The sequence below is a fragment of the Drosophila ananassae genome, chromosome 2L (assembly GCF_017639315.1).
Source record: "Drosophila ananassae strain 14024-0371.13 chromosome 2L, ASM1763931v2, whole genome shotgun sequence".
Lineage (NCBI taxonomy): Eukaryota > Metazoa > Arthropoda > Insecta > Diptera > Drosophilidae > Drosophila > Drosophila ananassae.
This window is the reverse complement of record NC_057927.1, coordinates 15,264,593-15,289,597: the sequence shown is the minus strand read 5'-3', so window position 1 is coordinate 15,289,597 and position 25,005 is coordinate 15,264,593. Positions and strand designations below refer to the sequence as shown.

General features: G+C 42.2%; 9 protein-coding genes across 10 annotated transcripts in view; 5 read left to right on the top strand and 4 right to left on the bottom strand.

Annotated features, from left to right (window-relative positions):
• The window catches only part of LOC6501235 (chromatin-remodeling ATPase INO80), a 39,462-nt gene that overhangs the window by 3,520 nt on the left and 10,937 nt on the right, over positions 1-25,005 (bottom strand). The window contains exons 9-12 of the mRNA XM_014911472.3: positions 11,095-11,253; positions 10,444-10,546; positions 10,298-10,380; positions 7,872-8,166 (exon numbers count right to left, since the gene is read on the bottom strand). Coding sequence (XP_014766958.1) covers positions 7,872-8,166; positions 10,298-10,380; positions 10,444-10,546; positions 11,095-11,253 — 640 coding nt within the window. The remainder of the gene's footprint in view (positions 1-7,871; positions 8,167-10,297; positions 10,381-10,443; positions 10,547-11,094; positions 11,254-25,005) is intronic.
• On the bottom strand, positions 672-1,700 carry LOC6501238. The gene has a single exon (XM_001954793.4). It carries the CDS (start codon positions 1,516-1,518, stop codon positions 754-756), a length of 765 nt encoding a protein of 254 aa, XP_001954829.1. The 5' UTR covers positions 1,519-1,700; the 3' UTR covers positions 672-753.
• On the bottom strand, positions 1,930-2,971 carry LOC6502680. Of its 2 annotated transcripts, none has more exons than XM_001954792.4 (2): positions 2,863-2,971; positions 1,930-2,814 (listed from the first exon to the last, which is right to left on the bottom strand). In XM_001954792.4, the coding sequence occupies exon 2, from the start codon at positions 2,801-2,803 to the stop codon at positions 2,006-2,008; it is 798 nt and encodes a 265-aa protein (XP_001954828.1). In that variant the 5' UTR covers positions 2,804-2,814; positions 2,863-2,971; the 3' UTR covers positions 1,930-2,005. The 2 variants fall into 2 exon arrangements, with proteins under 2 accessions (XP_001954828.1, XP_032305909.1); XM_032450018.2 differs by having other exon boundaries at positions 1,930-2,807; positions 2,863-2,960.
• On the bottom strand, positions 3,021-4,242 carry LOC6501237. The gene is made up of 2 exons (XM_001954791.4): positions 3,771-4,242; positions 3,021-3,717 (listed from the first exon to the last, which is right to left on the bottom strand). The coding sequence occupies exons 1-2, from the start codon at positions 3,995-3,997 to the stop codon at positions 3,231-3,233; spliced, it is 714 nt and encodes a 237-aa protein (XP_001954827.1). The 5' UTR covers positions 3,998-4,242; the 3' UTR covers positions 3,021-3,230.
• LOC123256984 lies at positions 12,949-13,641 on the top strand. The gene is made up of 3 exons (XM_044714042.1): positions 12,949-13,090; positions 13,163-13,409; positions 13,468-13,641. Exons 1-3 carry the CDS (start codon positions 13,067-13,069, stop codon positions 13,578-13,580), a joined length of 384 nt encoding a protein of 127 aa, XP_044569977.1. The 5' UTR covers positions 12,949-13,066; the 3' UTR covers positions 13,581-13,641.
• On the top strand, positions 14,003-15,989 carry LOC6499342 (putative serine protease K12H4.7). Its single transcript, XM_001954790.4, has 7 exons — positions 14,003-14,243; positions 14,393-14,574; positions 14,633-14,868; positions 14,930-15,161; positions 15,218-15,390; positions 15,450-15,740; positions 15,805-15,989. The coding sequence occupies exons 1-7, from the start codon at positions 14,043-14,045 to the stop codon at positions 15,909-15,911; spliced, it is 1,422 nt and encodes a 473-aa protein (XP_001954826.1). The 5' UTR covers positions 14,003-14,042; the 3' UTR covers positions 15,912-15,989.
• LOC6499343 (thymus-specific serine protease) lies at positions 16,425-18,229 on the top strand. The gene is made up of 5 exons (XM_001954789.4): positions 16,425-16,694; positions 16,755-16,936; positions 16,997-17,464; positions 17,517-17,683; positions 17,743-18,229. Exons 1-5 carry the CDS (start codon positions 16,467-16,469, stop codon positions 18,138-18,140), a joined length of 1,443 nt encoding a protein of 480 aa, XP_001954825.1. The 5' UTR covers positions 16,425-16,466; the 3' UTR covers positions 18,141-18,229.
• LOC6499344 (thymus-specific serine protease) lies at positions 18,777-20,553 on the top strand. Its single transcript, XM_001954788.4, has 5 exons — positions 18,777-18,994; positions 19,053-19,234; positions 19,286-19,753; positions 19,809-19,990; positions 20,048-20,553. The coding sequence occupies exons 1-5, from the start codon at positions 18,797-18,799 to the stop codon at positions 20,467-20,469; spliced, it is 1,452 nt and encodes a 483-aa protein (XP_001954824.2). The 5' UTR covers positions 18,777-18,796; the 3' UTR covers positions 20,470-20,553.
• On the top strand, positions 21,939-23,817 carry LOC6499345 (putative serine protease K12H4.7). The gene is made up of 5 exons (XM_001954787.4): positions 21,939-22,211; positions 22,270-22,451; positions 22,502-22,969; positions 23,029-23,210; positions 23,270-23,817. Exons 1-5 carry the CDS (start codon positions 21,981-21,983, stop codon positions 23,674-23,676), a joined length of 1,470 nt encoding a protein of 489 aa, XP_001954823.3. The 5' UTR covers positions 21,939-21,980; the 3' UTR covers positions 23,677-23,817.

The following is a 25,005-nucleotide window of genomic DNA, read 5'->3' as shown; positions in this document are numbered from 1 at the left end:
AGAATTGCTGCTGTTTGCCGGGTAACATTCACTTTGGGCTTGGAACTTGGGACTTGGGGCACCTTCATATTGCCTATTGGCACGAAAGGCCACAGAAATAACTGCAAGCAGCAAAAAAGAAAACAAAACTGATGAAAAAAGCGGGAAGTAAAAAATATATGCAACTGCCAACAACGAAGCTCGGCAGCAGAGGAAGAATAAGAATCCGGCGAGCATAATCGGATTTTACAAATCATTCATTCAATTATCTAATTGATTTGACTGATGATCATTTGTGAACCTTGATCCTAGCTCTCGGGGCCCGGTGCCAGAGTCAGAGTCAATGTGACGCATGTTTGTTACGCCTGATAAACGAAATGAAAGAAGGGAATCTCGGCTCCGAGGAGCTCACCTTTGACTGTAATGCGCCGGCCATGACTAAGTGGCTCTTTGACTTCTTGCCGGGCCCTCAGTACTCTCCACGTTTGCCATCGCAGATTTGCAGGCTTAGATTACATTTTCTCCTCCGGTTCTTACCAGCTACTGTAAGCCATAAAAAGTCAAATAAATTTGCGATTTTTATCTGTGTGCGAAATTGTTCATTTTTTAACGGATTTGGTTGCTAAGTCTGGCCAAGAATGATAGTTTTTGGCCTTTCCCAAAAGAAAATGAGAAACTGATATAGCCCCAAATATTTTTTCTCCACGTTACAAGGAAGTCTATTTAATAGCAGCAAAATTTCAAAGAAAAGGGTCAACCCCTTCACTTATAAAACTACATATAAAAATATTCGTATTCGGGTCGCGACACAGGCTTCGATAGGTAGATGAGGCGGATTTGGTGGAGGCGCCATCCCTGGGGCGTGAACTTCTTGCGCGGCGGCGGCTTCACGTCCAGCACGTCGTAGACGTGTTCCGGCATTACGCAGTGGGGCGGGTAGGGCGGCATGACCTTCGGCTTGGAGATGCTCATAATTCGGGGCGAGATCCTGGCCTTGAGGGCTGCCTTGCGAACTTCGAAGCGCAGCTCGGCCCAAAACTTGCCTTCAAGTTCCTCGTTGGGGAAGCACTTTGGTATCTTCGGGGGGTCGAAGGGCCGTCCTTTGTCATGCAGCGGCGGTTGGCCCCAGACGATTATTGGTGAGTAGGGGTGCGTAGGATAGAAGTACTGGTGCTTCTCGCTGCTCTTCCGATAAAGAGGCATAGCAAGATTGTTCAATCTCTCAACCCTCTCCTCTGGATCGGGGGTCTTCGTTTTCCTGCCACAGGGCAAAATCTTCGATTCGCACGGAAAATCGTATTTCTCAGGCTCCGGCAGCGGCTCCTTCGGCATGGCGCGCGTGCCGGCCCATTCGTAGAAGTACTTCCAGTCGGCTTTAGTCATCGGTCCCGGGGTCTGCCATCGAGTGGGAACATACTTCTCACGGACAATCCGCGGGGATTTAGGCTTCGAATTTCGCTCACACCACTCCACCCAACTGGGCGGTGGCTTTGCCACGCTGAAGACACTCGCTGGCTTTTCCTCCTGAAGCATACTCATCTTGACTAGTTGGGATTTTTCGGTCTCGTTTTCGGATTCTGATTCCTGCTATCAACGACCTATCTTTCACTTAGAATTTGGAACTAAAACTCAATCGAGGCAACATATATTTTTAAATATAAAATAAAACTTTTAAATTTGTGGTCTGCGTATTACGATTAGTAAAAATAGAATGACATGTTTGTTGACTTAGGACATAGGGCTAAACTGAGGGCTAAAGCAAAGGCTTCTTGGTTATAAACTAAAAAAAATGTTTAAAAAAAGAACAAAATACATAAAAAGGTACACTTGTGCAACCTTTGCATGGTCCATTTAGCCATGTCTGAATTAAACGTAAAATCATTGATTCATGGGAATAAAGTAACAAGGGTAAAATTAAACTAAAACTATTTCTAATAATTATTCATAAAATTATTATTTCGAAATTTTATTTGACCCACAAATAGTAAATTTGGCAAACACATGAAAGAACCAAGAGCAGCAGCCTTTATGCCATGTAGTAGTAGAAATCATAGGTCGGTCTGGTGATCGGTTTGGAGAGGTACATCAACCGGATCTGGTGGTGGCGCCATTCCCTGGGGGTGAACTTCTTCCGCGGCGGTGGTCGCTCGTCCAATGGATCCAATCGTGTCTTCGGGAGTATACAATGTGGAATGGGAGGGTATTGGCGGGGCTTGGCGAGACTGACGATTCGAGGAGTGGCCGAACCTAAAAGAGCAGCCGGACGAATGGGAAAGCGCATCTGAGCCCAGAAATCTCCTTCTATGTCGTCGTTTGGGAAACATTGGGGAACGAAGGGAGGCTTGAAAGGCCTTCCAGGATCGCGGTGAGGCGGTCTACCCCACACAATCGCCGGGGAGTAGGCTGGCGGATCGTAGATCTTAGTATACTTCTCGGTGATAGTGCGGGGCATGGAAAGCGCTTCCAACTTCTCTTCCCGTTCATCCGGATCTAAAGGTTTTTTCCCCCACTTGGCGCATGGCAGGTATCTGGCGGCACATGGAAGCGGCGTCGGTTCAATCTCGGGCAGTTCCCGGGGCATTGCCCGAGTTGCCGCCCAGGCGCTGAAGTGCTTCCAATCCTTTTTGCTCATCGGACCCCGCTTCTGCCATCTAGTGAGTTTCCGTCGGACCGGGGTCACCGTTCTAATCAGAGGCTTTGAATTGCGTTCACACCATTCCAACCATGAGGGCGGAGGCGCGGATTTTGTCCCGGGTTCCGTTTCAATGGCGAAACCATCGGGGGCTACATCACCCTGGCCCAGCATCTGCTCTGTGCTCCTCATTTGCCTGAAGTCTAAAGGTTCCACTTAAAATTTTTCTTTTTTTTTTTTTATTTACCTACACTTTTTCAAAATTTTAGTCTAGGCTGCGCCCTAACAGCTTCCCTAAGCTGATGTGCTTGCTTTTCGGGCCCTTATTCTCGAAAACATTTTTGTGGCCTACTGGAGATTGAAAACTATTCTATAGCCTTCACCATATAACTTTCTGAAACATATGCTCTTAAACACCCTTCAAAAAATTAACAAAATGTATTCTTTATTAAGCACAGATTTAATAAAATTTCTTGAGTTAAAGTAGTTCCAATTTGAAGGTAAAATTATTACCACCAAACTACAGTTCCATTAACTAAACTGGATAGGAACGGTTGCTACCCGGTTTAGTTAGTGGTTATGTAGCTTTGTGCCAAGAATTTGAACCACAATTTAGGATTCAATTTCGGCACAGTTCGGCCAAAACGCGTGAAGGCGGCTTGGCAAGGAACTCGAGGCGCTGGCGATGGAGTCGCCACTGCATGGGCGTCATCTTGTTACGACGGGGCACGAAGAGATCATCGGGTCTATCAGGGATTGGACAGTGCTGAGGTGGCGGATACTCCCTGGGCTTGGATAGTGTAATGATAGCTTTTTTGGGTTGGGCGCAGAGGGCCTTCCGCGAAACGGGGAAACGGATGTTCGACCAGAACTCGATCTCTAGATCCTTGTGCTGGAAACAGCAAGGCACCTTTGGTTTCCTCGAGGGTCTGCCCTTTTCCGGCATCGGAGGACATCGTCCTCTGATATGCGGACGGTATGGAAATATTTCCTTTTCCGGAGGAACGTATTTCTCGCGCTGCCACTTCGGCTGGCTCAAGCGTTCAAAGACATCGCTCGAAACTTGCTCTCTTAATGGCGGCTTCTTCCCGCTATTAACTATTGCCCTAGAGAAGGGTTACGGTCTGGTTTAAGGACTCCATAATTTTGGAAACGTTACCTATCGGAGTTAACCCGGCCACCCGCTAGCCGTCTTGCCATTTCTACCCTCGAGGTACCCTGATACTGTTTGTGGAAATTGGCCCAATCATCCCGGCCCATAGGTCCGGGTTTTTGCCAGCGAGTCGGGTTCGGTCTCGTGAATGGTGTGTAGAACGGAGGCTTGGGCTTCGAGTTGCGATCACACCACTCGCGTTGCGAAGAACGGACTAAGCGCGCGTCCGACATGGTGCTTCTTAAGGCCCAGAAATTACAAAGCACTCGTACTTAGCCAAAGAGAATTTTGAAATGCTTGAATAAAAGGGATTCCAAAATAGGATTTCGATAAAATTTGTAAGAACTTTTTTTTCTGATTTTTTCATTTAGGCTTTTGCAAATTATTTTAAGAAACATCTTGGCAAACCGTTTACTCTTCTTCATTTCGAAGCAACAATATTTGTGATTTGTTAGAAACATTCAACCGTTGACACAAAAACTGAAAGTTGGAGCAAAGAAAATCCCTTTTTCCTTTTTCCATTTTCACGTTTTAGACACGGCATTCAAATTTGATTGAATTTTCTTGCAAAAGATACGTACATCCTTTCAAAGCTTGAAAAATGTTGAATAAACTGGCTAGTTTTTATGCAAACCGCATTGAACCCAAACGACTCAATCACGAGCCCAGGCAAGCTCCAAGCTGCAAGTTGCAAGTGGCTAGAAGATGCTTTGTGGCATTGCCCGTGGCGACACGCATTCGAGGTCATAACCCAATTCCTTTCGTGGCTGGCCAACTGCAACTGTATTCCCCATTTGCGATGCGATCCTCTCCTGCAGCCAATTGAAATTCGGTGCGCATTGTTATCGATCGCACTTTTTGCCTGGTGATTGCCGTCTGCCTCCAATGCCAATGCCTCTTCTGGCCTTTCTAACGCTGTCTACGCCTGGCCCCGGTTGCAACTTGTGGTCTCTGTTGGCTATGTCGCCCATCTTCATCATCGTCTTCGGCAGCGTGTTGCATTTGATGAGCAGCCAACTGCTGTTGCGTTGTCGGCGGTTTGTCCGCTGCCATTGTTTTGATTTGTTGTCGCCAGTTTTCCTGTTTGCCGAAGCCAAGTTGAAAGTCATTAGCCGAACACTTCCTGGCCGGAACTGCGAAGGGTGTTACCAAACAGGCACAAGGACTTTATGGATTGACTAACCACAAAAAAAAGGAGTCGTCAATCTGGCAACCGCAAAGTGATCATAGCATGTGTGAAATTGACACCACAGATGGGACTCGAACTAACGGAAACGCCAACAATTTTACGCTACATTTGCTTAATGACCAAAAACCTCGCTGGCAGATGGTGCTGCCCTTCCTCGTTTCCCTTATTATTTTTTGGTGGAGCCGGCGACTAAAAAATACATACATATCCCCAGGGCAACACCCCAAAGGATCGACTAAAAAAGGCAACATTAGGGGTTGAAATGTAATTGGAATGTACATTTTTGTGGTCTGATTATTTTGGAAACATCATCGAGTCGTTAACTTAGCTTAGCAGCAGTTGTTTAAAGTATAAAATATTTCATTTTTCACTAGTAAGAAATCAAGTTAAGAATCCGAAAATAAAGATAATAGCCAAAATATTCCAAGAATTTAATTATTATAATCAAATCCTAAACGCCTTAATTTGTATTACAATCAATCAAAGTGGTTTTAATGTCCATCTGATACCCCATTATTAAGTCAAGCATTTAAATCCAACCCACTCTGTCTAGCTGCGAATTCTTGAGCGAATTCGTTTCGTTTTCACATTGCAAATATGATTAACCAATTTGAGTCAAAACCACTTTAATTATAGAGTCTCAGGCCGGCCGACAAGTGGCCAACTGCAATTGGCCAAAAGGAAAAACAAGGCAGCGCTGCGATCCCCGGCACGTACTCACTATGGGCGCTATGGGGGCCAATAAGGTGTAAATTTATGCGCCAAACTTCGGGCTAAAATCGACTAAGGCATTAGCAAACCGATCCTATGTTGAATACTTCTGCTCTGACTGCTCCAACGAAACGCACATTTTTCATATGCCTTTGGATGATTGGCATTCGAGAATGATTTTTTTAGGTTTTGTAATTATCTGCGTCTGTGTGAATTTTTGTGGCCAATCAAAGTTTTTGTTCGCAGTTTTGATTTGCTGCCAAGATCTCCGGTGTAATTGCAACTCATGGCTAACTTGTATTCTATGAGATACTTTTTTGCCGCTGTTCCCTGGGAGCTGCGAGTCAAAACAATACCGGTACGCGTACGTACCGTACTATGTATATGTACGACAAGTGTTTTCGCTTAATTATTTTCATGTCTCACAAGCTCCGCTGACAAAGTGGACAAGGATCTATGATCTAATGAATATTTAATTCGATTTCGTTTTATTTTCCTTGGGGTGGAGTAATGGCATCGTTTAGTAATCCGCTCCGGTTGCATTTCGCTTGGACGGATCATGTGAAAGTTGCACATTTGGCACGTGTCCCAATTGAACGGCATCAATTAAGAAATTGTTGCACATTGTGTGTTACACAAGACGACAATTAAATGGTGGCCAAGGGGAATGGGGAATGGGGAAAAGTGGTGCACGCACTGCGAAATTTGAATGATGAATGCAACACAAAAATGTGGACAATTGGCCCGTCCTGCTGCATAAAATTAAACTCCCGCCAAGGAATCCCGTCAAGTGAAACATTTCGCTCCAGTTGAGTCTGGTAGAAGTCAGCATTTCTTAGGAAAGAATTTCTAGACACTACAACTGCCCTCCTCCCCAGATTCATGACAATGCCTCATTTTGCCCCGAGACAGCAATAAACGGCAAATAAATGTCGGTTAACATTACGAAATCAAAACAACAAGAGCAACCTGCTCGGATTGGCAATTTATGTAGCCACAACACGTGAGCTCATTGATTAAATTAGCCGAGTCTTTCGGCCAAGCCCTGTGCACGTAAAAAAAAAATTATTTATGAGCCGCATTTCAGTTCGTTTTTCTTACAGTCTTTCCCCTGGCTTTCCTTGCTTTTTTGTGGCATTTTAATGCTAAACAAAAACCGAATATAAAACAAAAACCAAACGACGAGTGACAAGCTAACCAAACATAATCAACTTCGGCCACAATCAATCGGGTTGCGTATGTCTTACAAGGCTGGGAAATACTCTCGAAGTTGATTGACTTTGGAGTTGATTCTTTTTACAATTTAGGATTAAAAAATGTTATTTTAAGAAGCAAAAAGAGTAATTAAATATGAGTTTTAAAGTATTATAAAAGCATATATTTTTTATACATGTATCACTATTTTTCCAGTAATCCAGTGAAGAGCGGGAAGTATCAACATCGACAACAAGTCGTAATGAAAACGTTATCAAGAGACAGGAGCGCGTTTCCAGTAACGAGATGAAACCGGGACATAGGCAAAATTAGCTGCGTTCGCAGGCGAATTGCAGGCCAATCAGTGAGTGTGCCACAATTTGGCCAACCAAACGGGCAAACAAACTGGCAACAAACTGGTCAAGTCACAGATGCCATCGTAGCATTTGCTGTCTCCTTGTGTTGCTGTTGCTGTTGCTTTGGCTGCCACAGCCAGCAACTTGCAACTTGCAACCAGCAACCTGCATCAACGATCTGCTGACGCTGCACTTGTCGCGATTTCACATCAGTTTTATTTTTCTGTTTTTTACCCGTTGCCTACTTTTCAACGTCTTGTACTTTCGATTGGTTAATTGTTAAACAAATTTGAAATGTCTGTGGCCTGTGCATTGCAGCACCTCATTTTCCTCCTCTTATCGTCTCGAATGCAAATACCAAATCGCATGAGCTAACAAGCTGCAATCGTTGCACATCCCACATGCAACTGGCCCCTCATAACAGCCGACATGCTCTCGGGCATGAGGCAAGTTAGCCTGGTAGACCACATTTTCGGCTGCCTATGTACTGGAGGCGATTACCAAATAATATGAGTTATTAATCACTAACTAGCTACATAAATAGCAAGACATTCGAGTTTGAGATGCCATGCGCCCACATTATGAAAACATTGTCAGGTTTTGAAGGCGAGTTTCGCGGAAGGATAGGTTTCCGATCCATATACATAAACTACTCACTCAGGGATTCATTTTGACCCATTATTGTGGGACTATCGTTGTCCACCACGACGGCTTCGGTTTCAGAGTCGTTGTCCACACAGGTGGCTCCTGGCACATAGGTCTCCTGGCTCTGGGTAGGATGGTTGCTGTCCGTGCCGACACTGGAGGCCGAGGAGGTGATGCCCACGTCGATGAAGTCCTCCTCCGGATCCAGTTTCGGGCGCTTGGCCGCCGAGCTGCAACTGGGCACATCGTCGTCGGGTTCTCTAACCACCACGGGGGCAGGGGTGGAGCTGCCACCCATATTTACATCCTAAGACAATAAAAACAAATATGATATAAAAAGGTTATACCTCAATTCCCGAATGTAACAATCAAATCAATTAGCATTTTAATGGGCAACGGAAGTGGAACATCTTTGTTGTTCCTGCGATACAATCTTCTGGCTGGCCCCTCTAGCTTCCTCCCCTTTAAGCCATTTATAATTTATGCCAAGTTATCTCCGCTCCCCCGCCCCCTGCCAGGTGGCATAAAATCATTCATGCCAAACTTGGCCAGAACCAAGAGCTATGGGCCGGTCAAGTTAAGGGGCTAGTGTTAAAAATGGGACGCAGTCGAGGTTGTTTTCGGAGGGAGGCTATCTGGTAATTGCTATGCTTGAAGAAATTGTTCGGAAGTAGGGTAAAGAGTTTTGCATATATTTCGCCCAGATTTTGATGGCCAATTGCTGGGAAAACAGTAGCAATTTTCCAACATGCACTTAGTTGCTTGTTAAGTCGCTCAAAGATTAATGATATTACCTTGTTAAAGTCTGAAATAGTTTGGCAAGAATATGAGAATCCAAGCCCATTGCTAAAGCTATACAATTTTTAATCATCTTTAGAGGCATCCCATCTCACATATGTCTTAAATGATTATTAAAATGCAATTAAAGTATAAACTTCTACTGACGATCGGTTAGCATTCCTCTACCAATAAAACCAACTGGGCATAAAGCACTCTGGTAAATTATAAGTCATTATTTCAGTAAAGAAAATAAACCGTTCCATAATGTACAACTGCGACACACAAATCTTCCGCAGCAGAATCTGTTCCAAATGAATGCCCCTCTTCGATCGGACAGCCAAAAGGAAGGAAAACTCTGCCAGCCCAGCCAGCACTTAACCTGAAAACATGAAAAGTACTATTCGCATTCGCGCATTGGAAACTTGAACTTCCAACCGTAAATGAATTGACAACACAGCCGGGAGCAGTCGGGGGGAGATTGGGGGATAAAGCTGCGTGCCAGTATGGTATAGTATCGCATTGTGTCGGCGGCCGGTGGCATATGAACTTGAGTGGAGTACAACTGCAGGTCTGAGTGCCCAACTCACTAAATGGAGGAGCTGGCAGTGCCACAGAACCAAAAACGGAGAGAAGCCACCAAGACGGAGATGGAGACTCAGACTTGGCCAAAAGGCAGAAAAGAAGCAACACCAGCACCAGACCATAATCAGTGTTCCATTGAACGCACAAAATCATTTAGCGAAACCAACAAAAACAAAGCACAAAGAAGAGCCAGGGCCCGAGTTTGGAGGTGGTTAGTTGGTAGTGGCAGCAGTTTTGTCAGTGGTAGTAGAGCCGGCAGAGCCTGCACCCCAAACCAACCCAAACCAAACCAATCCAATCCGATCCAAGCCAAAAGGCACTTCAAACTGATTTTTAAAAGAGTCTCCGAGAGACTGAGACTGCGAGTCCAAGTAGGGTAAGGCAAAGTGTTTGCTTTGGAGAGTACTAGGTATGGAATATCTAGTGGGGAATATGGTTACACCGGGAATAATTTTAAAAGAATCTCAAGTATGATATATTTGGCTATTGCACTAGTTTCAAGTCCTTCTATTCGCTGCTTGTCGAATAAACAACCCTAAAATGGCTAGAACTTGGGGGACTAGAAGAATTCCAGTTATCGTATAATTCTAACTTTCTCTCAACATTGTACATAGGTTTTTTTTGCAGTGCACCACACTTGGATGAATGAATACAGTGGGCTGGATGTGCTAGTGGCTCATGGGCCATGGAGTAGGTTCAAAGCACGCTATGTACCAGACCAAGACCAGCCAAGACGATGAGTTGAGTTTTGTAGCAAATTGAATTGTCTTTGTTGTTGGTCGTATGTGTGTCTGATATTGCATGAATCACGTGACCATGACCACCAATGCAATGCCAGAGACCAAGAACAACAGAGCCGGGCCTGCTTCTCGTTTCTGCTCTCTGTATATGGCCGTATTCGCAATTTGAACCTCACTCAAAAGATCATTTACTTTCATTAGGAAGCGAAGACGAATCTTGTCGTGTAGCAAGTGCAAACTTGGTCTAATAAACGGCCATTAGGTAGGAAGTCGGCTTGGATAATGCATGAAATGGCCAACACGATGTTCCTTCTTTTTGGGACGAATCGTTCTCACCTTATTGGGATTTCGTCTTTTGCGTTCGCCTTGAGTGGCTCCTGGAAGCGGTGAGGACGACTGCAACTTGGCCTCCTGTCGATCTGTTTGAAGAATAAATAAATATTAACACCATCAACTTTTAATTTACTATTTTTTCCACTTACACTTCATTTCGATTTCCTCGTCGTCCAACAGCAAGGAGACCACTTCCTTGGGTTTGAGGGTATCTGGTTTGAAATTGCCGCCACTTATGACCATGCGTTGGATCTGAAATCGGAAGAGAAAAGTATCCAATATGCAATTGAATAAAATTAGAAATTCAGGGCAGGAAACGAAACGAAACACGTTCGAGCATTTGGGGTTAGCGCCAAAGTGTACCCCGAATTTCCTCGTTTGGCGGCCCGAAATGCTTTTATATGATAATCAGGGACATTCTCGTTTTTGTTTACCAAACCAATAAATGCACAAGAAAGCGGAAAATGCTCTTACTTATAGAGAACCCAGGAGGCGTAACCGAAATGTCGCCTAACCAATTGTATAAATAATTTCCGGTGTTGGTTTACCATCTCAACTCATTCCAATCGCATCTGTGAATACTGGTAGTCGTGTTTCGCATTGGGTAGCCCTCTATTTTTTTTTTTTTTTTTTTTGTAAATACCTAAAGGCGCAACAATGCTTCGGGCTTAGGAGGGCCTTTTTTTGTAAACCCAACAAAAGCACGTGCCTAATATGCGTTTAAACAAAAGGAAAACCGAGCGAACTTGAAGAGTTTGCGGTTTGGTTTCAATGGGGTTTCCTGTACCCCGATCACTCACCTCGCTCTTTTCTCGGGCCCTCTGTAGGATCCGCTCCTCGATGGTGCCCTTGCAGATGAGCCTGTAGACGGTCACCTGTTTAGTTTGGCCCAGACGATGCGCCCGGTCCATGGCCTGTTGATCGACAGTGGGATTCCAGTCCGAATCATAGAATATTACCTAGGAGTAGATTGATTTTAAAATGATTATTATAAAAGGTTGTTGTAATAAGAGGAAAATATATAAAATCAAGACACCCCAAACCAAAATGCAAATCATTATTGCACACGCACATCCTTTTGCCATTTCATTGATTATTCGAGCCTGCATATAAAGTAGTGTTTCCTCGAATTCCTCTACTCTATAATCCACTTTGTAGTGCCACGAATTCTACGCTTTTCCTGTCTATTATCTGGAGTAGGAAAAACTTCCCCCACCAGCCATAACCCTTTGTGGTCCCAGTTGAACCGCCACTTGGTACGTGTTTGGTGTGCAAGTGTTCAGGAATTCCTTGTCGGTTTCTCAAGGGTTGTCAAGGGGAGTAGCATTTCCGGCCAATTGATGGGACTAATTAAAATCGAAAGAAAATCATAGGCATTGATGTGTCTCTCTTTTTATGTGGAACACGTGTTGAACTCTATCCAGAGTAGGGAAGACATTCAATTTGTCTATCGATAGAAGTGGAAATTATATTAAAAGATAAGCAAGAGCAGTAACTTGATACTTCTAGCCATGGAAATTAAACCATTTAATTGTAATTTTATATGCCTTTTCTAAAGCCTATAAAAGCAAATGCATTGTTAGACTCTGTACAGTAATATTTTTAGTAATGGCTACCGGGAAGCTAATTATATATTTATTCTTAACATATTATAGTACCATTCAATCGGACAGCTCTCCCATCGAATTCCGATGGATTGAGCAAAAGTTGGATCATTTTAACGATAGTACTCCCCAAACATTTCAAATGGTGCGTATAGTTTTTCCTACTTCTTAAAATATAGTTCCTGGTGTCTTAGAGATACATGGTTAAGGAGGACTACTTCAAACCGAATAAAAGTATTTTCTTCTTCATCGGCGGAGAAGGCACTATTCTATCGCCAAGCACAAATGCTTCGAAGATTATGTTAACTGACAGTTACATGCACGATTTGGCAAAGGAGTTTAATGGATACCTGATCCACAGCGAACATCGGTACTACGGAGAAAGTAAACCCCAAATAAGGTAGATATTTTGCAAATATTTGACATTTAGGTAATGAAATATTAAATTGTCAGAGGCTTGACATTGGAGAACCTCAAATACCTCACTATTCCGCAGGCTTTGGAAGACGTTGCAACATTGATAAGGTTCCTAAAAGCTAATACCACCTACTTTGGAGGTTCCAAAGTATGTCTTGTGGGCGGATCGTATACTGGGTTTTTAGTGCCTTGGTTTGCCAAACTCTATCCCGAACTAATTGATTTGGGATGGGGTTCAAGTGCACCCTTTGAGTTTAAGGCCAATTTTAAAGGCTACTTCGAAAATGTATTCAATATTATAGAACAAATTGGCGGTCACAAGTGTCATGAGGAGATAATAAAAGGCTTCAAAAGTATTGACAGTCAGTATACAGAAAATTGTGACTATACTTTTAAGTCAGAACCATGTAAAGAATATTGGAGAAAACAGATTGCATTTGAAAGATTTGCAGTCATTTTTGCATCTTTAGTTCAGTTTGGAGAGTAAGTAATAAAATGAATAATAATTGTTCAATAATTTGTTCAAATTGTTCAAAATCTTATCATTTCTGTGACAGCAAAAACACTATTAGAAAGGCCTGTAAGGATATATTGGAAACCTCCTTTATTTCGTATCTAAGAAGCCAATTAGTTCACGAATTTAAGTGTATTTATCAACAAAGTTTCAAAGGACATACAAATAATAACCCGAATGTTTTTGAGAATTTGGGAATTGATTTTAAATGCTTAGACATGACACTGACTCTTAAGAATGAGACCTATGCGACGGATTCAGGTGGGTGTAGTTTCCTTTTAATATTAAATAGAATTTTGAACTTAATTTTCAGCCCGCCTTTGGTTTTACCAGCAATGTTCTGAGTTGGGAAACTTTCAAACTACAGTATATATTCCGTTACAATTCTTTTTAAATTATTGTGAAGAAATTTTTACAATACCACGAGAATATATTCTTGAAAGGATAAAAATTACTGATCAAGTTTTAGAAGACATGGACGAAAATTCTAGTGTTCGTAAAGTATTTCTAACTCAAGCGGAAAACGATCCTTGGTCAGCCACAAAAGTAAGAAATCACAATCGAACCTACTACTTGAAAGGTAAGTGACTTTCTAGTATGGATTATAAGCATTTTTGATTGATGATTGATTTTCGTAGATGCATTTCACTGCGAGGATCTGAAAGCGTGTAATAAGAATAATAAACCCTCTATACAAAAGTTGAAGAGAGATATTTATTGGGAAGTTCAAAAGTTACAAGTTAAGAACTAGAATTCGGAAATAATAAATAGGGTTTTCAAGAAATCCATAGATTCAGCAAAAAAAGTTAATAAAGTAGTTTGTTCTTTCCACGAAAGGGTATGTGAAACACCTCCTACTACTTGACAAGAACAAGTAGTACTTGTACTACAGGGTGTTAAGCTCTTATCGGGGTAATTCTATTACCTACATTTGAAGTACCCTCGACCAGAGCGAGTGAAACACAATGATTGATAATCGAATAGGTGGTGGTGTTCGATAAGACGCCGCATGTCATTTAAGGCTAATAAGAAAAAACATTCAAAAACCCAACAATCTATTTAGCCCAGTTGACATGTTATTTACTGGCTTAACAAACAGCTAATTAAGTACTACTTGGCGATAAGATTTGGCTTTTAGCTAACCCAAGAGAATCAGTTTGCACATAAACTGCTGGGGCTTGATCAGTTCCATTTGGAGTCTCCACGGACAACGATGAAGTTCTGGTTGGGAATTGCTTTGGTCCTTCTAGCCTTTGCCCAGAGCAGGGCTACTATTTTCCAAAGGACCTTTAAGAGGCTCCATGAAGAGCCTCCATTGCCAAGCAATCAAAACAGAGCGGATATAGTAGAGACCCTATGGATCGAGCAGAAATTGGATCACTTCGATGAAGCAGAAACCCGCACCTGGCAAATGGTAGGCAAGATACGAGACTATTACCTAATTTCAGACTAAAGATTATGAAAATTATTACCACATTTCCAATGGTGTTCATAATTCGGAAATATTCCAAGATATTCCCTTATCTGAACGGTTATTTTAAAAGATTTTTAAAACACTTCTAGCGGTACATGCTCAACGATGCAGTGTACCAATCGGGAGGACCTCTGTTTATTTATTTGGGAGGAGAATGGGAGATATCCTCTGGAAGAATAACTGGAGGCCACATGTATGACATGGCCAAGGAACACAATGGACTTTTGGCCTATACCGAACATCGCTATTATGGACAGAGTAAGCCTCTGCCGTAAGTAAATTTTTAATAAATATCCCTTCATTATTAAAATATTTACAACCCATTTCAGAGACCTTTCCAATGAGAATATTAAATACCTGACTGTCAATCAGTCCCTGGCTGATCTGGCCCACTTCATAACCTCAATCAAGGCAACCCATGAGGGTCTTTCTGAGTCGAAGGTCATCATTGTGGGTGGCTCCTACTCCGCCACAATGGTCACCTGGTTCAAGAAGACCTACCCCGACCTGGTGGCTGGCGGCTGGGCCTCCAGTGCCCCGTTATTTGCGAAGGTGAACTTTGTAGGTGAGTTGGAGCTAAAACGCTCATTTGAAGTATTTTCTAACCACTTTAATACCTATTTCAGAGTACAAGGAAATCACTGGTCAATCTATTGAACTAATGGGTGGCTCAGCCTGTTACAAACGCATCGAAAATGGCATTGCCGAAATGGAGGACATGTTCGCCACGAAGAGGGGAGGAGAGGTCAAGGCCCTGCTGAAACTGTGCGAACCCTTCGATGTGTCCAGCGATCTGGATATTTGGACCTTGTTCAGTGAGATTTCGGACATTTTTGCAGGAGTTGTGCAGACACACAAGTGAGTTTCAATAGGAAATATATTAGGAATGGTATTTTAATCATCCCATCCTATAGTGCTGGTCAAATCGAAGGAGTTTGCCAACAAATAATGGCAGGATCAAGTGATCTGATTGGTGTGGCCAGTTATCTACTGGATGAGTTCGCAGAGAGCGGCGGCAAGTGCTATGATTTGAGTTATGATGGTATAACCGGAGTGCTTCTCGATACTAACTACAATGGCAATATCAGTGAGTGTTATCATAAAGCTTTGATTTACTGCCTCTAATCCCATAATTTATGGTCACAGTGCGCCAGTGGATTTTCCAAACGTGCAACGAGTACGGGTGGTACCAGACCTCCGGCTCCGCAGATCAACCATTTGGAACCAAGTTCCCAGTGACCTACTATACCACCATGTGTGCCGATCTGTACGGATCGAAATACAGCAACGAGTTCATCACCAACCAGGTGAGCACCACCAATGCCTACTATGGCGGCCTGTCTCCTGGCGTGGAGAACGTCTATCTAACTCATGGCCAGCTGGATCCTTGGAGGGCCATGGGAATTCAGGATGCAGACCAAGCAACCATCCTACCAGGTGAGATTCTTAAGGAACTTTATGTAATGAAGATAGAACTAACAATAATCTTTAACCCAATCAGAATACGCCCATTGCAAGGACTTCAATTCAATCAGTTCCAGTGATTCAGCTGAAATGAAGGCGTCCAAAGAACGCATTGCCGAGTTGGTTCGCGAGTGGGTCAAGTAAACGAGGAATAAAATAAATAAACAAATAAATCAACGCAATGTAACTATTAATTAAGTAAATAAACATGTACACAACCTAGAAGCCACTTATTGATCGAAAGCGACGGAAAAAGATAAGATTAAGAGAACTTCCCATTAATAATCACTAATTTTGTGTGGATGATTTTCAATCACTCGTAGGAAAGGCCATTAAGATTACCAAGTGGACGCTCCTTAAATAGTATACTTTGTCGAGGGTTCTTCGAAAAGTCTATCGATAAACGTGGAAAATAATTAAAAGCGTTTTTTTCTTGATTGTGATTTCGATGGTCGAATTATAAATATGGATTCCCCGCTAATGACAGAAAGGTTCAACTGGCTTCCGATCGATTTAAGGCATTCTGAAAATACAGTTTCTAATCGCGGTTTGGAGGCTATCATATCATGTCGCTGGTCACTTATCGAATCTGAAAAATTTACAATCCTTATCGTGACCGCAAATTACTACATAACTCTCCCGTCATAATGGCTAACTTAAAAGCCGAAAGTCAACTAGTCGGCTAGTTCATTTGTGGAAATGGCTGCGATTCGTTTGGTTTGTCTTGCCATTGTCTTGGTCCTTGGAGTTGGCCATGCATTGGACTTTTCCAAGGCCAAGGACGTGCCAGTTCTGGTCAAGACTCTAAAGAACTTGAATCGGGGTCCGCCACAGCAGGTGGTGACTAAGCGCGCCAATGTCCAGGAGAAATGGATCACCCAAAAGTTGGATAACTTTGACGACAGCAACACGGAAACCTATCAGATGGTAGTTATTGATTTATTTTCTCAAATTATATAATATAATGTGTACAATCTTATTTTACAGCGTTACTTGATCAACGACGAGTTCCAAACGGACGGCAGTCCCATTTTCATTTACTTGGGTGGCGAATGGACCATCGAGCAGAGCATGGTCAGTGCTGGCCACTGGTACGATATGGCCCAGGAGCACAAGGGAGTCCTTGTCTACACCGAACATCGTTACTACGGAGAGAGTATCCCCACCACGTGAGTAGCTTTGGCGCTCCTTTTCCATTTCATTAGCTAAAAGATTCGTTTGTTTAACAGCACCATGTCCACTGAGAACCTGCAATACTTGCACGTGAAACAGGCCTTGGCCGATGTGGCCCACTTCATTACCACCCTCAAGTCGGAGAACGCTCAGTTGGCCAATTCGAAGGTGGTGTTGGCCGGAGGCTCCTACTCAGCCACCATGGTGGTTTGGTTCAAGCGTCTCTATCCCGACCTCGTTGTCGGTGGCTGGGCCTCCAGCGCTCCACTCCTGGCCAAGGTTGACTTCACCGAGTACAAGGAGGTGGTGGGCAGGGCCTTCCTCGAGCTGGGCGGCCAGCAGTGCTACAATCGCATCCAAAACGGTATCGCCGAGCTGGAGTCCTTGTTCGCCAACAAACGGGGTGCGGAAGCCAGGGCCATGTTGCGGTTGTGCAACAGCTTCGATGACCAGAACGACTTGGACCTGTGGTCCCTGTTCGGCAGTATCTCGAATGTATTCTCTGGCATCGCACAATACCAAAGGTAAGATAACTAACTCAATTCTGTTCTATACTTCATTCTTGTCCACCCATAGTGGTAATGACATCAACGACTACTGCGACTACTTGTTGAGCTTCCGTGATGATGCCACAGCCATTGCCAACTTGGTTTACTGGGCCTGGGGCGTTCCCAGCTGCATTGATGCCACCTACGCCAGCACCGTGGAGTACTATTTGTGGGGCGTGGAAAACTTTGACGCTGGTAAGTCACATAACAACGTAATAGCCTATGAAAACTACATCAATGAATATCCCCGATAGGTCGTCCTTGGTATTATCAGACTTGCAATGAGTACGGCTGGTACCAGAGCTCTGGCTCCAGGAACCAGCCCTTCGGCACCAAGTTCCCCGCCACCCTGTACACCACCCTTTGCGGCGATGTCTTCAACTCGCGGTATGGAAACGAATACATCAGCAACAATGTGGCCCAGACCAACGTAGACTTTGGCGGCATGGAGCCCGGAGTGGAGAATGTCTACATGACCCATGGCGCCCTCGATCCCTGGAATCCCATGGGTCACGGAGTGGCTGAAGGAGCCACACTCATTGCCAATGCCTCCCACTGCTCTGACTTTGGATCGATCAGATCTACCGATTCTGCAGAAATGAGGGCTTCTAAGGAAAAGCTCGCCGAGTTGATGCGCGAATGGTTGGCTTAAAATTCTGCTAATAAAATATACAATTTAATTTTGATATATTAAAAAGCAGATTAAAATTTTGAATAAAAATATTTGTTATATTCCAAAAATCTTTGTCATTCTTTGAATGGAATATGAAATGATCTGAAACATTTTTTTTAATATTTAAAGTCATGAAAGGAATGCATACTTCTGACTGTGGATTGCTTAATTACAAAATGTGGAAAAAATTTAAAATATTCCTCAACTGATAAGTTGTTATACATAGTAGCCTACATGGGAAATTTTTTAGCTCTATATCTTGGAGTCTTTTATATCCAAGCGTTCATAGGGAAATGACTATATCGACTTGGATATTAATTTTGGTCAAGAATATGTATACTTTCCGGGGTCAGAGATGAATCCTTCTCCCTGTTACATAAATTCGCAGGAATACAATATACCCTTGTACTCAATAAGTACCGGGTACAACAATAATGAGGATTCCTGGCAGAGACTTATCTATGACTTCAAAAGCCAGTTCTTTTCGAACCATTGATAACACAGTTGAGTTGACACGTGTTATATAATTTTCGACCTTATCATTGCAAAATATTTTTCAACACGAAAATTTTTTAATAAATAGTCTACCAATGCAGTGGGAGAAGCATTCTTAAACTTGTGAACTACTCAGCAATATGAAGTGCTTTTTTGAAGCTCTAGCCATCCTGGCTGTCCTGTCGGCACCCACTGTGGGTGCAAGTTTCAAGGAACCGATGCCCAAAGTAAATCGACTTCCAAAAGAGCCAATGATTACGAGAGCTACGGTTCATGAGCGCTGGATTAACCAGAAGTTAGACAACTTCGACGAGGACAACAATGCGACTTGGAGCAATGTAAGAATCCTCAGGGTTTAAGGAAACCTTATGCTTTATTATTTTGTTTCCTTACCAGCGAATCTTTATCAACGAGCAAGATTTTGTCGACGGTTCCCCTATCTTCATCTACCTGGGCGGTGAGTCGGAGCAACTACCCAGTCGCATTTCTTCCGGACTCTGGGTGGACATTGCCAAACAACACAATGGAACGATTGTCGCCACCGAACATCGATTCTACGGCAAGAGCACTCCCATAACGTGAGTTCCTCCTATTAGTATTAGATATTATTTAAAAACTCTTTATTTCAGCCCGTATTCCACCGAAAACCTCGAAAAGTATCAAAGCATCAACCAAGCTCTGGCCGATGTCATCAACGTAATCCAGACTCTAAAAGAAGAGGACAAGTATAAGGACTCCAAGGTTGTTATTCATGGTTGCTCCTACTCTGCAACCATGGCTGCCTGGATCCGTAAGCTTTATCCCGACATTATTGTGGGAAGCTGGGCCTCCTCGGCTCCGCTCGTGGCCAAGGTAGAATTTAAGGAATACTTCAAAGTTATCGGCGAGTCGTTCAGGATCCTTGGAGGACAGTATTGCTACGATTTGATCGATAATGCCACAAACTACTACGAGAATCTCTTCGCAAACGGAAAGGGAGACCAGGCTAAGAAAGAGCTCAACTTATGCGACGACTTTGATCCTAAAAACGAATGGGATCGTTGGCACGTTTTCATTAATACTGCCATGATTTTTGCAGATATTGCTCAATATCAAAAGTAAGTAGAACAGGCATTGGACATATGTGATTTGTATGATTATCATGTATATTAGACCAGCTAACAAAGACATTCATCGGACCTGCATGGAAATGAGGTCCTTCAGCGATGATGATTCTGTGGCCCTGTCCAAATTCGTTAACTGGAAAACGAATAATCACACTGGTGTGTGCATCAATGTCACTTTCGCAAATCTTACGGAAATGTATGAAAAAGGCAAGGAAAACTATGAAGACAGTAAGTTGTGCATCAAGATATAAAATTGAACTTAAAATTGTCTAACAACAAAATCAGGCGCCCTGCCCTGGTTATTCCAATCCTGCAGGGAATTTGGCTGGTTCCAGACTTCGGGTAGCAGCCAACAACCCTTCGGAACATCCTTTCCTCTTAGGTTTTCCGAGGACCTCTGTGAGGAAATCTTTGGCTCATCATACAACCCCGCTGGCATCCGCTCCAATGTAATGGCGACTAATGCCGAATTCGGCGGTTTGGATATTGACTACACCAATGTTTACTTCGTATATGGGGAACTCGACGGATGGACCAGGGTGGGTGCTGAAGTGTCTCAGGGAGCAACGATAATCCCACAGGCCTCCCATTGCCCCGACACCGATTCGATTGCCGTCAACGACAGTCCCGAACTTCTCGTCTCAAAAAAGAAAGTGATTGCTCTAGTGGATCAGTGGCTGGAGGAAGCGCAATCTGCACACTTTTGAAACTCTTTTCAACAAATTTTAATTAAATTAAAATTATGAAATTATTTATAAATATCCCATCTTAATAAATAAAGTTAAATAAGCCGAATGAAGCATTTTTGAGCATAGGTCTTTTAGTTTTTTAGTGTTAGTGGTAGTGGTATTCTACTAAACAAAATAGTCCGTCGTATGAATGTTACCATATGAGCTTTCCAGAAAACATTCTGTACCTACTTTCTTACGTGTAAAGTATTATTCTCACTATAAGGAGTCACTAGGAGGAGTAATTTTTAGTCAGCGCCCTAGCGTATGCAAAGAAAAATTTTCATATGGAATTTATTTTAACAAAATACATGAAGCACATTTTAAGCTAAAAATAAAATTAAGTGAAAAATAAATAATATGGGAACATGATTAAATAATACCACCCCATTTAATGATAAGATATTTTTAAGTTCCTGCCTGAAAGGAACATACTTTTTAATTTATGAATAATTATGACAAGTATTGTGAAATTGTTTCTCTAAGAACTTCGCTATTTTAACAGAATAAATAAAATTCAAGTATTTTTTAAAATATGTAATATTACAGTACATATTCGCAGTACTTGCGCACTCTATTAAAAGTTCACTGTACTTGATAAGCCGACCGATGAATGAGATAATTGATTACGTTTGTTGAGGTGGTTTGATAGTGAGATACCCCTCTCTTACATCATGATAACACCCCAGACTATTGTCCAAGGAGCGTAAAAAAGTGTGTATTTTCTAAACAAACAGTAGTATGGATTGTTTATAGTGGGTTTAATAGGCCATTGAAGATGATATCATTGGCATGTGTACACTGTCCAACGAGGTAATGATTGGGGCAGTCCACTTATTCAATAAGAAAACCAATGAAAATAAATAACTTTGTTATAGTTTTTTAACTAAGATCAGTTTTTTATTATTTGAAACCGCCTATTTTATATACTTTATAATATGTATAGTTTAGTAAAATCCACTTAATTAATATCAAATATGTTTGGTTTTATGATAGAAGATTAAACCATTTCTAATAAGATACAAAGGAATTTGTTAAAAATCTCCACATAGAAAGTTTATGAATCATATAATATGCCTGTATTTTATGGAATAGCACCAGCTATTTCGAAGATATATTACTTCTGTATATTTTTTATACTTTGCTTTTTAAATTTTTCCCTTTTATGTATATTCAAATTTGCATGATATAATAAATCTCACAAACAAGTTAATTAAACCATTTCGTAAAAAGGCTTCTAGTTATTTAAGACTTTAACTAGGAATTCCAACAAACGTAGCTACGACAACGTGATGTAACACGTGAGCCGAACGAAGAACCCTTGACTTTATCAGAGCCATATATTTTCTCATATTTGTTTGCTTACCAATTAAGTCCCTTCAGAGGCCCTATCTTCAAAAGGCTAAAGCAGGGAATATTTTTTGAATAAATAGTCCGCCCATTTCATGGAGAAATCATTCGCAAACTTGTGAACTGCCAGCAACTGCAATATGAAGTCTTTTCTTGGAGCTCTAGCCATCCTGGCTGTCCTGGCGCCACTCACTGCAGCCGCCAGATTGGGGGAACCCAAACCCAAGGTGAACGCCTTTATTAAAACCCTAAGAGATCTGCACAGAGGTCGCCCAGAAGAACATATAATGACCAGGGCTAAGGCTCATGAACGCTGGATCACCCAGAAGTTAGACAACTTCGACGACGACAACAATGCGACTTGGAGTGATGTAAGAATCCTCAGAGTTTAAGATAAAGTTAAGCTTTATTAGTTTGATTCCTTACCAGCGCATCTATATCAACGAGAAACATTTTGTCGATGGTTCCCCTATCTTCATTTACCTGGGCGGTGAATGGGAAATCCAATCCTGGGACATTTCCAACACCCTCTTGGCGGACATTACCAAGAAACACAATGGTACCATCATCACTACCGAGCACCGATTCTTTGGCAAGAGCATTCCCATAACGTGAGTTCCTCTTATAGTATTACAACCCATTTTAAAACGGTTTATTACAGTCCACTTTCCACTGAAAACCTCGAAAAGTATCAAAACGTAAATCAAGCCCTGGCCGATGTCATCAACGTAATCCAGACTCTGAAGGAGGAGGGTAAGTATAAGGACTCCAAGGTTGTGATCTCTGGCTGCTCCTACTCAGGAGCCATGGCTGCCTGGATCCGTAAACTGTATCCTGACATTATTGTGGGAAGCTGGGCTTCCTCCGCTCCGATTGTGGCCAAGGTGGACTTTAAGGATTATTTCAAAGTTGTTGGCGAGTCATACCAGACTCTTGGGGGACAGTACTGCTACGATTTGATCGATAATGCCACATCCTACTACGAGGATCTTTTCGCTAACGGAAAGGGAGACCAGGCCAAGAAGGAGCTTAACTTATGCGACGACTTTGATCCTAAGAACAAAAGGGATCGTTGGCAAATATTCAGCACTATTGCCAACATTTTTGCAGGAATTGCCCAATACCAAATGTAAGTAGCACTCCCCACCATACAGAAACTGTTATTTCTAATTTAATTACATTCCAAAGTCCAGCGAATTATGACATTCCCAAGCAATGCTCGGTGCTGAGGTCCTTCAGCGATGATGACGCTGAGGCCCTGTCGAAGTTTATTAACTGGAAAGTTCATGAACACACTGGGGAGTGCATCAGTGCCACTTTCGACGGAACTACTGGATATTATGAATGGGCCAAGGATAACTACGAAGATAGTAAGTCTTGCACAAAAAAATAAAGTTTAGGCAAACATTCCTTAACAAAAAAAAATCAGGCGATCTGCCCTGGTTCTTCCAGACCTGCAGCGAGTTCGGCTGGTTCCAGTCTTCCGGTAGCAGTCACCAACCGTTTGGATCCTCCTTTCCGTCCAAGCTTTACGAGGATACCTGCGAGGCAGTCTTTGGCTCCAAATACAACACTACTGGAATTCGTGCCAATGCCAAGGCAACCAACGCGGAGTTCGGAGGACTGGACATCGACTACACCAACGTCTACTTCGTCCAGGGTGGTCTTGATGGCTGGAAAAAAGTGGGAGCCGGAGTAGAAGAAGGAGCAACCATCATCCCATCGGCGGCCCACTGCTCCGACCTTGGTTCGATCTCCGCCAGCGACAGCCCCGAACTGGTAGCTTCCAAGCAGAAGGTGATCGCTCTTGTGGATAAGTGGCTGGCGGAAGCCTAACTTGATATATTTATAAATATATCTGACCGTGTTTTGAAAACGGTCCTCTCTTACCTTCTAATTACCTTTAAACGGTCTCAAGACCCTCAAACTTCTAATAGCCAAAAGTTGGTCTCAATAAAACCACTAATATAACTCAAATAGATCTTCTCTTTATTATCCTGCAAATATTTCCATCGACTTTATAGAAAGGGTGCATACTTTTGTGCTGGTTTACTTGTACACGCTACTCTTTGAGTAAAAGGATATAATTCAATCGCTCGAATGTATAACACTAGGTCACAGCAACGTTTTGGACCTCGAGTTGATAAACCTAGAAATCTGATTTTGAAACATTTGTTTTATAAAGCAAATTTAATTCGTTAGTGGTGCATAGTGTTTGTTCATCACAATCATTTAAATAAGGTTTAAATTAACACAATTTGTATGAACATGACTGCCGGCCATGCAAATTTTAAAAACAATGAGGAGTAGCCCTGTTATCCGTACCCTTTCCGAGGGTGTTATAATTTTGGTCTCTTTTAAGCGAAATAGGCTCAATTTTCAAAGGTAAACTTCGTACCGTTGCACGCATTATAAATATAATTGGAAACGTCCGGGATCATTCGTATTTATCCTACAACTCCCTTATAACTCGGGAATCGATCGGAAATGCCATAACATTTATGAACGTGCAGATCGAATTTTGTCACATTTTGCCAAATTTATATTATACGAAATTGGTCTTACTACATACGTAAATTCCTAAAAGATTCCGCCCGAATTAAGCTTTCTTTCTAGTTTTTTATGGTTTCAGAAAAATTTATTCCGAAAAATGGCCGAAAAATTATTCTCATAAGGATTTCTATATTCTATAGCTACCTAATCAAAAATCTCATAAATTTCGTTGTCTTATAATGTATACCAAACAAGGGTACATACGTTGTAACTCCAAAGCCATTGAGGTGGAATCCCTTCATATATCATTACGTGGTAATAGAAAAGGCTTTTTTTAGAACCTATTACATTCTTACAATTACTTTAGCACGCTTTATTAAAAGTTCACTGTACTTGATAAGGAATTCGATGAAAAGATAATTTTATTACGTTTGTTGAGGTGGCTTGAGTTTGAGGCACCCTCTCTTACATCATGATAATACTTCAGACTCTTGAACAAAGAAGGTAAATAAAAATGTGTTTGTTAAATAAACGGTAGTTAGAATTGTTTATAATGGGCTTAATTGGCCATCGAAAAATGATTTCATTGGCATGTGTACACTATCCAACGAGGCATTGATTGGGGCAGTCCAGTTATTCAATATTACCGTATATACCGTATTACCTTTTACC

What these genes read in the sequence shown, in the direction of transcription:
- LOC123256984 (XM_044714042.1), top strand. Translation starts at nt 13,067, where the DNA reads ATGAGACCTATGCGACGGATTCAG. An exon ending in GACCTATGCGACGGATTCAG is followed by an intron (nt 13,091 to 13,162) that starts GTGGGTGTAGTT and finishes TGGTTTTACCAG; the next exon opens with CAATGTTCTGAGTTGGGAAA. An exon ending in TCGAACCTACTACTTGAAAG is followed by an intron (nt 13,410 to 13,467) that starts GTAAGTGACTTT and finishes TGATTTTCGTAG; the next exon opens with ATGCATTTCACTGCGAGGAT.
- LOC6499342 (XM_001954790.4), top strand. Translation starts at nt 14,043, where the DNA reads ATGAAGTTCTGGTTGGGAATTGCTTTGGTCCTTCTAGCCTTTGCCCAG. An exon ending in GGAGTTGTGCAGACACACAA is followed by an intron (nt 15,162 to 15,217) that starts GTGAGTTTCAAT and finishes CCCATCCTATAG; the next exon opens with TGCTGGTCAAATCGAAGGAG. An exon ending in TAACTACAATGGCAATATCA is followed by an intron (nt 15,391 to 15,449) that starts GTGAGTGTTATC and finishes TTATGGTCACAG; the next exon opens with TGCGCCAGTGGATTTTCCAA.
- LOC6499344 (XM_001954788.4), top strand. Translation starts at nt 18,797, where the DNA reads ATGAAGTGCTTTTTTGAAGCTCTAGCCATCCTGGCTGTCCTGTCGGCA. An exon ending in ACAATGCGACTTGGAGCAAT is followed by an intron (nt 18,995 to 19,052) that starts GTAAGAATCCTC and finishes TTTCCTTACCAG; the next exon opens with CGAATCTTTATCAACGAGCA. An exon ending in GATATTGCTCAATATCAAAA is followed by an intron (nt 19,754 to 19,808) that starts GTAAGTAGAACA and finishes CATGTATATTAG; the next exon opens with ACCAGCTAACAAAGACATTC.
- LOC6499345 (XM_001954787.4), top strand. Translation starts at nt 21,981, where the DNA reads ATGAAGTCTTTTCTTGGAGCTCTAGCCATCCTGGCTGTCCTGGCGCCA. An exon ending in GGCAAGAGCATTCCCATAAC is followed by an intron (nt 22,452 to 22,501) that starts GTGAGTTCCTCT and finishes GGTTTATTACAG; the next exon opens with TCCACTTTCCACTGAAAACC. An exon ending in CAAGGATAACTACGAAGATA is followed by an intron (nt 23,211 to 23,269) that starts GTAAGTCTTGCA and finishes AAAAAAAATCAG; the next exon opens with GCGATCTGCCCTGGTTCTTC.
- LOC6501238 (XM_001954793.4), bottom strand. Translation starts at nt 1,518, where the DNA reads ATGAGTATGCTTCAGGAGGAAAAGCCAGCGAGTGTCTTCAGCGTGGCA.
- LOC6501237 (XM_001954791.4), bottom strand. Translation starts at nt 3,997, where the DNA reads ATGTCGGACGCGCGCTTAGTCCGTTCTTCGCAACGCGAGTGGTGTGAT. An exon ending in GGCCGGGTTAACTCCGATAG is followed by an intron (nt 3,718 to 3,770) that starts GTAACGTTTCCA and finishes ACCCTTCTCTAG; the next exon opens with GGCAATAGTTAATAGCGGGA.
- LOC6499343 (XM_001954789.4), top strand. Translation starts at nt 16,467, where the DNA reads ATGGCTGCGATTCGTTTGGTTTGTCTTGCCATTGTCTTGGTCCTTGGA. An exon ending in ACACGGAAACCTATCAGATG is followed by an intron (nt 16,695 to 16,754) that starts GTAGTTATTGAT and finishes CTTATTTTACAG; the next exon opens with CGTTACTTGATCAACGACGA. An exon ending in GGAGAGAGTATCCCCACCAC is followed by an intron (nt 16,937 to 16,996) that starts GTGAGTAGCTTT and finishes TTTGTTTAACAG; the next exon opens with CACCATGTCCACTGAGAACC.
- LOC6502680 (XM_001954792.4), bottom strand. Translation starts at nt 2,803, where the DNA reads ATGAGGAGCACAGAGCAGATGCTGGGCCAGGGTGATGTAGCCCCCGAT.